The sequence below is a fragment of the Alligator sinensis genome, unplaced genomic scaffold (genome assembly GCF_000455745.1).
Source record: "Alligator sinensis unplaced genomic scaffold, ASM45574v1 scaffold1542_1, whole genome shotgun sequence".
NCBI classification, from domain to species: Eukaryota; Metazoa; Chordata; order Crocodylia; family Alligatoridae; genus Alligator; species Alligator sinensis.
Genome location: NW_005842452.1, coordinates 1,131,854 through 1,142,945, shown reverse-complemented (window position 1 = coordinate 1,142,945; position 11,092 = coordinate 1,131,854). Strand labels below are relative to the sequence as shown.

At 46.8% G+C, this 11,092-nt stretch overlaps 1 protein-coding gene across 1 annotated transcript in view; it reads left to right on the top strand.

Moving 5' to 3' along the window:
• The first annotated feature begins 254 nt into the window (after nucleotides 1-254).
• The window catches only part of EIF4B (eukaryotic translation initiation factor 4B), a 20,360-nt gene continuing 9,522 nt past the window's right edge, over nucleotides 255-11,092 (top strand). The window contains 5 exon segments of the mRNA XM_025212265.1: nucleotides 255-358; nucleotides 1,028-1,061; nucleotides 6,445-6,591; nucleotides 7,932-8,140; nucleotides 10,538-10,654. Of these exon segments, the coding sequence (XP_025068050.1) occupies nucleotides 1,043-1,061; nucleotides 6,445-6,591; nucleotides 7,932-8,140; nucleotides 10,538-10,654 (492 nt within the window). The 5' untranslated portion in view covers nucleotides 255-358; nucleotides 1,028-1,042.

The window sequence follows — 11,092 nt, the reverse complement described above, 5'->3', positions numbered from 1 at the left end:
GTTTTTTTTCTGGAAGCCTCCAAAGCTGCAGAGTGGGGGCAGCATGTGGCTTCTATGCGACTTCCTTAATGTTCTGCGACTGAAGCAGCTAATGCATCCGCTGAAAACTCCTGAATCTTGCCCCAGGTTGGACATTTCAGTCTGATTTATTTTTAGCTTCGTTCATGCAACCAGCAAGACTTCTTAGCAATGCTTGCCATGCTAATGTGTTGCAGGAACTGGGAAGGTAGCAGCAAGGCAGGAAAGATGCTTGGTTTTTCTTTTTTCAGTGCAATAGGAAGATTCTGCCTATACAGTTTGGAGGGGAAAGAAGCATCTAAAGGACTGAATTGTTGCAGAGTCGCACAGACTATAAAGGTGGTTGTTATTTTTACAAATTCTTTATGCCTTAAGCTGATATTGTAAGTAAACTTTGAAACTGCTCCAGCAACAGTGCTTGTGCAGATGTGTAAGGGCCCAACTGCAAGTCCCGTAACTCCCATAGTCGAGAGCTGTCCGTAGATGCCTCTTGCCAATACAGGGCTCACCTGGATGGCCTGAGTGCTATTGAAGGGCTCCTGAGAAGTCCTGCCAACTTCTCTGCTGCATGATGGAGTGTAAAACGGGCTTGCAGAGTGCCCTGGGAGAACTTCCTGCAGGTGAATACCCTGGCATGTGGCTCTTAACAGCACTGAGTCTTTGCTTTCCTCTTGGCCAAGGGAATTGTGGCCTCTCCACTGGAGCCCGCCGCTAGAACACAACTTGGGGGCTGGAAGAACTGTACGGCTCCCAGTTCTTGTTTTCCAGGCCTCTGGTCTTACTGCTTGTGTTTCAAGGTATTTGATGCACACACCCCACCCCCCTCCACTCTCCCCCCAGCCTCGCCATGAAGTTGCAATGCTGAATGTGTGATTTCACAATTGCTTCCATGGCAACTGACTGAGATAGTAAAAACCCAGGATCATTGGACTTAATTACTGGCTTTAAACTCTGGGGTAGGGGGGGAAGGACAAGCGGTTCAAACAACTGTCATGTATCTTTGTCTAGGACCTGCCCAGTTACCATGCAGGCAGCTGCGGAAAGTAAGTATACTGAACTGAAGTTGCTGCTTTTGAACCCTCTGTCTGACTTCAACACATCTGGTTCCAGGAACTGCCCTTCCAGTTGCCAGAGCATTGCAGGCGGAGGTCTTCTGTCACGTGAAAGGCAATTTAGCTTAAAGGACAGTATTCGCTTTCCGTTGCTGACACTAGCGGAGGTATCCTTGCCACTGAAGTGCAGTTGCCACTCCTAACTGGAATGCGTATAGGGGTCTCTGCATTCAAACCCATTTCAAGGACACTTGTCTTGTGCTGGGTCCTGAATGAACTGGTGCTCAAAGGGGGAGTGAGATGGTGCTGGACTTGCTAGGTATGCTGCTAAGGAGAGCTGGATGGAGGGACTGAAGAAAAATGGGCACGGGGTGTAGCTTCAATCTAGCAGTGATTTTAAAACTGTCTTTGAAATGCATTTAAAGGTACTGAAAGCATAAGTAAGCTTGCTCCTACATCTTATTAGCCAATCCTGGGAAAGTCATGGGTGATCCAGAAAGCTGTGAGAACAGAGGAAGTGCTACAGCAAAACTTCCTGTGAGCCATCTCTCAGGAATCCTAAGGCTGCTCCTATAGGTCGAGCTGATCTTGATGGGGTAACTTGTTGGCCTGTCTAGATAGTGTTAGGACTCCAAGTGAGATCTGGCAGAAGGAATGTACAGCCCATGTGTTGCCCTGTCTGCTGTTTGGTGGTAATCTGTGAGACCTGCCCACAATAGGAGCCTGTGTTCAAGGGCACAGATGACAGCAGGGTGGGTGTGGGCATAAACAGTTGGCCCTGATATACAGGTCACAGATATGCAACAGCTAAAACACCCATATCTCCCTCTGCCAGGCTGCAAAATGTTGTCTCCAGGCCTGACGCGTGAAGTCCTCCCTCGGGCACTTGCAGAGAAGCCATTGATAGGTCTCCTTTGGTTCATGGGGCTTCAGTACTGACAGCTCAGAGCTGGACAGCTTGGCTTCTGCTTTGCCAAAGATAAAAAGAAAGGTTTCTGGGAACATAAATTAGATTTGGGCAGCACCACTGCAGGGACTTGCCATGGGGTAGGGCTGTTCTGGGCTGGCCCTGTGTGTTGGTGGAAGGTATCTGAACGAAATCAGTTCTGGCCGAGGACACTTGTGAGAGTAGCCGTAGGTGTCCTGTTGGATGGAAAGTCCAGTGTGTTGCAGCACAGCACTAAAGTACCAAGGCAGAGGCTTCTTGCCACACTAAAATCTGGCTCGAGACCAAGAAGGAATAATGGGATGCAGTCGGGGTAATGAAGGGCAAGAGATAAGGGTGTGGGCTCGGTAATACAGTGTGAAGAAGCATTTATTGTTTGACCCCAACTTGCTGCAGTGTCTCGGTGCCAAGCACTGTGCAGATTCATGCTTGTGACCAGCCTGTAGTTTTTATATGGATGCGCATCCAGAAATTCCAGAAGAAGCAACGCCTTAATTACTGCTCAGGGAGGAAATGGCTCTCTGCAAAGAGAAGGGCAGGCAGTGCTGGCTCACTGGATGTTATAGAAAACTGTAAAGTTTGCACAATAATTAGCAGTTCTAATTACGTGCATTTATTGGAAGAGCTAGTTGTCAGGATACAAATCCCAATAAACTCTTGCACTGCTACCAAAGAGCAGAAGACAAACCATCACAAGTGGCCCTTTTGAGATGCCTCAAGTATTTGAATGCTCAACTGGAAATGTTTTAGAGAGGCTTGGTTTTCAGAAGTGCCACACAGGCCTGTTTGGAAGATAATGCCCCATAAGATGTCATATTAGGCCCCCAAAGTCATAAGAACAGAAGTACCATACTGGGTCAAACCAGTGGTCTTTTGATCTTGTCTTCCCCAGCTGCAGAAGGGATACTACAGATGTAGAGCATTGAACTGGACTTATCTGGATTGATCTATCCCTTATTCAATATCCTCCCGGCATCCACCATCATGGGTTTAGAGATGCTGGGGAAACATCTCCAACCCTTCTGTTGAGCAGCTATTAATAGTCCTATCATCCATTAATGTATCCAGTCCCTTTTAAACTGGCTATTCTGTCTGCCTCTACCTCCTGTGGCAATGAATTCCACAAATTAACTATGATGTGTAGAAAGAAACCCCAACTACTTCCTCCTGTTAGTTTGAAACCTGTTGCCTGTTAATTTTAGTGAGTGCCCCCTAGTTCTAATGTTCTGGGACTTGGTTCCCTGTTCACTTGGACCACAGCTTTCATAATGTTATAGACCCCTTATCATATTCCCCTTCCCCAGCTTTCTCCTTTCCAAACGAAGACCTAGCTTTTTTAGTCTTCCTGGTATGGCAGCAGCTGCATTCCCCTAATCATTTTTGATTGGCCATCTAATTCTACTACATGCTTTCTGAGACGTGGGGACCAGAACTGCACACGGGGTGCATCTACACATTCATTAATGTACAGTAGGTACTGCACATTTAGTTTAATTAGTGCTTCATTAAGCAAATACTAAACGCACAGTAACTATAGTTATCACACAGTAGTGCTAGCGCACAGTTATTTTGTGACACTTACTGCACAGTAGTTTTATACCACTGCGCAGTAGTGTATTAGCACGGTTTTTGACTGGCGCGCTACTGCACAATGTTATTAGGCTACTGCACAGTAAGCATCTTGTGTAGACATGCCCACAGGGGGGCACCACAGATTGTATAATGGCATGATGCTGTCCTCTGTCTTGTTCTACTCCCTTCTTAATGATGCTCAACATTTTATTGTCTTTTTTTAGTCACTGCTGCACACGGAGCTGACACTTTTAGAGAACTGTCTACAGTGGCTCCAAGGTCTCCATCTCAAGTCTTAACACCTAGTTCAGAACCCAGCATTGAGTCCCTATAGCTGAGGTTATTTTTCCCCAGGTGTATTACCTTGCACTTGTCGACACTTGAGTTCATCTGCCTTTATTTTTTGTGTGTCCACTCGCTTAGCTTGGTGAGCTCTTTCTGCAGCTCTTCTCTTTCGGCTTGGGCCTTGACTAACCAGAATAACTTGGTATTGTCTGCAAACTTGGAGACTTCACTGTGCACCCCCATTTCCAGGTCATCAATGAAAGTATTGAACAAAATTGGCCCTAGCGCAGATCCTGCTTTTGACCTCCCTCTATCCTAAAAAGTAGCCCCACCCTTTGCTTCATATCTTTTAGCTGGCTTTCTATTCACAAATGAACCTTCCCTCTAAGTCTGTGGCAGTCTTTCTGAAAACACAGGTTGCGGTGACAGAATTGAGCTGCCTTCCCTCACTTAAAATGCCTAGTTGCTTGTAATCATCCACCATACTTGACTTAAATTTGAATGCTGCGGAAGCACTGAGCAGTAACATACATACTCAGTTAAGCAAATGTAAGTCTGGAGAGTTGCTTTGCACACCGCAGACTTGCATGCTGGTCTTATGCTTAATTTAGCCGGGTGTGGCCCCTATGGAATTACCTACCTTGCATGTGCATGGCATGCATTTCTCTTCAATGTGTGAAGCTGTTCTCATTTCAGAATAGTGTGCATGTGACATGAGTGCTACCAAGATGTGGATTTGCACTGTCACTTTATTTCACTGTATGTGCCAAAGTTGCATCTCCCTGCTGCCAGGTGAATTTGATTAGCTGGATTGTTGAATCCCCTGCTGCAAACAGAAATGACTCTGAGATAACACCACATTTACCGTTTTAAAACCCTCCAGGCAAGAATTATAGGTCTCACAGCTTCCATAATAATCAATCCCCCTAGTTATACTTAAGCAATGTTGGCCTGTTACCGTGTGAATAAGTGCACTTCTTGTGTCCAGCTGTTACCAAAATGTCTGACCTCTTGCACATCCCACCTTGGAATGGTTAAAACTGTAGCTTCAATATTGTATTAAGCAAGATTAATTTAATTAAATGCAACTTATTTGCCAAGCAGCAAGGATTCAAAAATTCCATATGCACTCATATTTCAAATGCATTTTGCAAGCTAGAGACATGCTGCTTACCATGTGAACACTCGCTGTGCTGAGAGATGGGGACAGCACTATCCTATAAGGAAAGATGATCTCAGCTTCATAAAACGCATGGCACCTTGCCTTCCTGCAACAGCCTTGCTTCCCAGGGCCTTTCTGGAGACATTGAGATCTGTTTTGACACTGATTTCTGTTTGTCAGGTTATTGTAAGGAATAAATTATTCCGGGAATAATTTTATTGCAGGAATAAATATATACAGAGGTAGAATTCTTCTAGCAGATTCAAAAACGGCACAGCATGCAATTTTGTGTGCACATCAAAGATTTCCATCAGCAAGGGGGGAAAGCATGCCAGTTCAGTGCAACTGTGCTAGCATGCTCCTGAAACTTCCCAAGATGTGACCTGAGTTGTTTGAATATGCAAATGGGTTTTAATGTAATCCCTTCCTGGATTTGGTATATGTTAGCTCTGGAGCAAACCAGCTCAGCTCTGATGCCAGTACAGCTTGCTTTTTGGGTTCGATGCAATTTCTTAAGATGGTGCCTGAATGTTAGCTTGTGCATTTGTTGCTATCCTGGGTGTGTGTGGCTTTTACCAGCATAAACAGGAAATTCTCTTCAGGAGACTTTCTGTCATGGACACTCCTGGCCCTTGTCAGCATATAAAAACCTCAGTTTCTCTGCTTGATTATTTTTCCCCCCTCCCCTGCCCCTGTGAAGTAGGAAAGTGCCAGCATCCTTACAAATGAGTACTTAAAGCACAGAGACTTGGGTCTTGTCCATTGGGGGGTGGGACTCTGCTGGTATATCTTTGTTAAATAGTCTGAAGGAATCCTTCTGATTGCCTAGAAGTAAAGGCTGATAGGCCAGGATGGACTTGGAAGGGCTTGGAAAGAAGTGGGGATTGTCAGAATGAGGCTTAGGAGCCTTCTAGGTCTTTGCCAGCTGTATAATGGTGTGCCTTTGGAAAGGTCTCCAAGAGCAGCAGCAGTGCTCTCTTTGCAGTGTCCCACAGTGTACAAGAAGTGGAAACCAGCGTTCGAAGCCCTGGGAATTCCCACTAGCGTGGGTGCAGGAGATGCTAATGGAAATTGGAGGAGGGTCACAAAAATGACCTTTCCAGTCTGTAGCTTAGGCAGTCACCTTGTAACCTAAAGCACTATGACATGCAGGTGGCCTCCATGCTCCCATTTGGGCATTCTGGGGCCATGCAGAGGTTTGGCCTGGAAATGCTGTGCATCACCTGCCCGTTCCTGAGCATGAAGAATACTTATTGACTGGACCTGCATCAGCTTGAGTAGCACACACCCTGTGCCTCCTTAGCCAGGGTATGCTGGGCAGCACCCCCTCCAGTTCTTCTCCCCTTCTCCTGCCAGGCACCTAGACATGCTGGGAAGTTACTCACTTCGGTTCCCTTTCTCACTTTTAGCAGCTAAAAAGAAGAACAAGAAGGGGAAGACCCTCACACTGACGGACTTTCTGGCGGAGGATGGTGGCACCGGTAGCTGTCCCGCACCTACCTATATTCCCAAACCAGTCAGCTGGGCGGACGAGACAGATGACCTGGAAGGAGATGGTAATGTCGCTTCCCACTTGCGTGCTATTAGTATTCTACAGTTGAGCACTGCTCTGACGTGCTTTTGTGCTGATGAAGCATACTGATGCCTGTGCGCCTCTGAAATTAATGGATGAGAAGGAAAAGTTGCTCTTAATTTTTTCAGTTGTTTTTTTGAGCACTGACAGCATAGACAGTTCCCCTCCACTTGCATCTTTTACATGGCAGTGGGGGCAGGTCAGAAGTTTTAGGTGACTCTCAGGTTAGTAGTAGAGCCAGCTACTAACACTCGGCTCCCTGGCCTCATCCATTTGACAGTGTCCCTCAGCAGTGCAGCAGTGTTGTCTAAATTTCATAGCGCTCGCTTCCTTTGGTATCTCCTTTGTGTGTGTGTGTGTGTGAGATTTATTTATTTTCTGGAAAGCAGTTACAATACAGAAATCAGCTGTGTTCTGCATGTCAGCAGGTTGGTCTGAACTCACCTGGATGCAGAAGGCTTTGATCTGGGGGCTTTGTGTCAGCAGCTCTCAGGGGCTGCCTTGAGCGTGCTGAGAGCTGTTCTGTCTGCTATAGTAAATTGTCTTTTTGCCTCCCTTTTATCTCCAGCTGCTTGACTAAATTGGCAAGGGCTCACTCTTAAGGATGCAGAAACAAAAAGCCTTCTGAGACTCGCATAGCTCAATCTGCGTAGCTTATCCAAACCAAGATTGAGCAACTCCCTCAGCTTGGAAGAATCTGCATGAGAAACAGAAATTTGCTAAGAGGGCTCTTTAGTTTAGCAGACAAAAAAAATCAAGATGCAGTAGTTGAGTCTGCCCAAATTTAAGCTAGAAACAAAGCCCAGATTTCCAACAGGAAGGCTGACGAAGCATTGGAATGGCTTCCTTGGGGATTGTGGTGGGTTTTTCCATCACTAGGAGCTCTCCAAATCAAGAGGATGTTCCTCTAAACTTGAGTTCCTGCATCTTCAGTTTGGAGAAGTTGCCTGGTAACGAGCTCATACTGAACAGTCACAATGCCCCCTTCTGGCCTTGTGATCTCAGACTCTTGGATTTGCTTTCCTTCTCTCAGATCCATTCATGAACTACGTCTAGGCTGAGTCTTGTTGCCCCATGCTTTTGTGGAGAATCTTTGCTGTACTCTGAAGGAAAGGACCCTGAAAGCAATGAGCAGTGATTTTAATATTGTAGAGCCCTCTTTCTTGACAATCTCGAACTCTTGTTTTTACAAGAAGGAGTCTATAAGTGAATGTCCTTGTCATTCCCTTTTTGCAGTGAAGCTGGGATGTCATTACAAGCTTTGGTTATTATAAATAAGAAGCAAATAGTTTGTTTTGATGACATGCAAACCGTCTCTTGTAGTTTCCACCACTTGGCATAGTAACGACGATGATGTTTACCGCGCCCCTCCAATTGACCGCTCCATCCTGCCCACTGCACCTCGGGCTGCTCGGGAACCCAATATAGACAGAAGCCGTCTCCCCAGGTCACCCCCCTACACCGCCTTTCTGGGAAACTTGCCCTACGACGTGTCGGAAGAATCCATCAAGGACTTCTTCAGAGGACTCAATGTAAGTATGGTGCATCCTTTTAAGAGGTCTGGATTCTAAAGGCTTCTTTAGAGCAACTCACTTTTCCCCTTTCCCCAGGAAGGGGCCGTGCAAGCTGCTTGCTACCAGGATAGTCTGGTAGTACTCCACAGTCGGCACTAGTGTCAGGAAAGATCCTCATTCTCTAGCTGTCTGCAGCAGACTTCTCTATCCAGCCACATGCTGCTGAGCAGCGGCTCTGCGACTGTGGCCGGGGACTGCCGAGAGCGTGTTCTCCAGTTCTGGTTGGCAGCTCTTGGCTGCCTGCCAGCGGGCTGCTACTGCTTTGACCAGTGCTCAACAGCAGTGGGGCATGGGAGTTCTCTGAGAAGGGCATTTTGTAGGCACCATGTCTATTCTCTGTCCTCCTGCTTTTACACCAAGTGCAAAGAAGAGTTCTGCCTCTCTGGCTAATGGAGCAAGAGGAAGCTTCTGGTGGAAGCAGTTTGTGCCAGCCCCTTTCTGCGGCTCCAATTCTAGCCTCCCTCGGAGGTGATCTGGATGGATGTTCCCCTTAGCATGAAGGTACAATGGGAGGGGGAATCTTCAGGTACTTCAAAGTTCATGTCTTATGTGAGCACATGTTGGGTCCCAGTGACTTAGCCTGAAGGATAATTCCCCCCTGATTTTCAGCTGGGGCATCTGCTGGGTTGAGCTGAGGAAGGGGAACTGTTGCATTGAATTCTTTTATTGGGCCTTCATTAAGGAGATCCCAAGCATTTTTGTCTTAAACCTGGAAGAGGGATGGGTAAGGACGTACAGAGCACTTTCAGGTAGAGAATTATTCTCTCTTCCTGAAACTATCCCAAACGTTAGCTACAGTGAGTAGCATTGGATCTTAGCCAGAATGGTACCCGCATGCCAGCCCACCAGCTCTGCTGATCACAGCAGCTTGTTCTGTCCAGGCACAATGACATTGCTCGCCTTTACTGTGCCTATTCAGCTTTTTTGTTACAGCCCCTCTGGCTGCTGATGCAGCATCTGTCTGAGTTGGAAATACTAGAGTGGGGGAAATTCCTGCAGCAGGACACTAGGATGAGGGCACCAGAAGCTTGAGGGTCCGTAGTGTCCAAACCTTTGAGACAGTTTGACAGCTTTAGTGCTATAGTGTTGATCCTTGCTGCCCTGTTGAACAGCAGCTTGCCCTGTCCTTTCCAGTGCATCTCAAATAGGAAAGAAGCAAGATATTTTTGGTGGTGGCACGTGCTGCAGAAAGCTTAAATTAGACTTAGTCAGCTGCTAAGGTGATAGATCTCCCTGTTGGCAGCAGAGTGTCTTGTTCTGACTCAAAGGGAAAAGTGAGCAAACTCCCCATGGAAGCCCAAGGGCGGGGGGGAAGAGTATGATAAATGTGCCTTGCTCCCCACTTCCGTCATCAGGCATTTCTCAAATCACTGCCTACCTATTTCACTAACTTCTGTTTCAAGTGATTCTGCCCTTGTAGCTCGTCTGAATGCAGCTAGCACCCACCAATCTCCAAAGCTTAAACTGCTTCCCAGACCACTGTAAGCCAGGAAGTACAACAGGAAAGCACTCTGCTTTAGAGCTCTTCAGTGATGGAATGGAAAGCATTACTGCGCTAGAAGAATTAACTCTGTCCTTTAAAATGACTTGCTGTATTATAAGCAGTAATGTCAGCTTAAATTCTGCACTACATGCATCATGCAAGCTGCTCTTCCTGCCCAGAGGGGTGTTGCCCACCTGGGGGAAAAAAATCCAGTTGTAATCTGGGCTTCAGGGTTTTCCCTCTATAGAGAGTCAGGAATTGGTTTGAAATAGGACGTGATCAGGAGTATTAAGTAATCTGGAACTGGTTGGGGTTCAGAAGAACCCCCTATTCAGTGTCTGGCAAAGGAGCAAAAGTGGCTGAAGGAGTCTGTAACATTGTGCTCAGCAGCTCCTGCAGACTGCATGGTTGTCCAGTGTTGAGATCCAGGCTGTGTTGGAGTGGCCAGGGCTGCCCAGAACTTGCTCAGCTACTCCTACACAGCAGTGTGGTATGAAGCCTTCAGCCTCCAGAGCTGACAGTCAGTCACTCTACCAGCACCAGATCTCTCCCTCCATATTCACACCTGGGCTTCCAAAGACAGCAATGCTTTAAACAGGACCCAGGTACATGCAGTTAGGACTAACTAATCCTCTTACTTGCCTGCAAGTCTGTTGGGATCTGATTTACTTAATCCGTGAATCATAAGTCACATGATTTCCAGTAACGCCATAGCTTGCATGTAGAGACCACCCGCCTTCTCTGCTGGTTTTAAAGCGCCATATGAATGTGTAGCTCAGCAGCTAGTGGCTTACACTAAATCCTGTGTGCTCTTTGCAGCATTCAGGGAAGACTGAGCCTGCTAATAACTCTCCTCATCTGTTCAACTGCAGATAAGTGCTGTGCGTTTGCCACGGGAGCCTACTAACCCTGAGAGATTGAAAGGTTTTGGGTATGCTGAGTTCGACGACCTGGACTCCATGCTCAGTGCTCTGAGCCTCAATGAAGAGGTGAGCTGCAGTATGCAAAGACATAGAATCAAAGTGTGTCGGCCCCCAAGATTTTGTGCCCAAAGGTGTTTCTGGTACTTGATTTCTCACAGTCTTCGAGTCTTCATCATCTGAGCACAGTCACAGCATTCCCTGCAATTGCATTGCAGCTATGCTTTATGTGTCTGTTGGTGTGTCTGTTACAGATAGATTAAGAAAGCAGTGCCTTAAACTGTTAGCCACAGGTCAAGTGGGTTGGGGTTGGAAATGGTTTTGGTGCAGATGAAATAAAATGGCTTCCAAAAGTGTTGTGGGGGAGGAAGTGGTTTATCTTGTATTGTGTAATGGCCTTAAACGTTCCCGCCCCATCAGTTCAAGAGCAGGGGCAGCCAACCTGCAGCATGTCTAGCACATAGATTGGACAGGGAGCAGAAAGCAGAGCAGTATATCGGGAGGGGG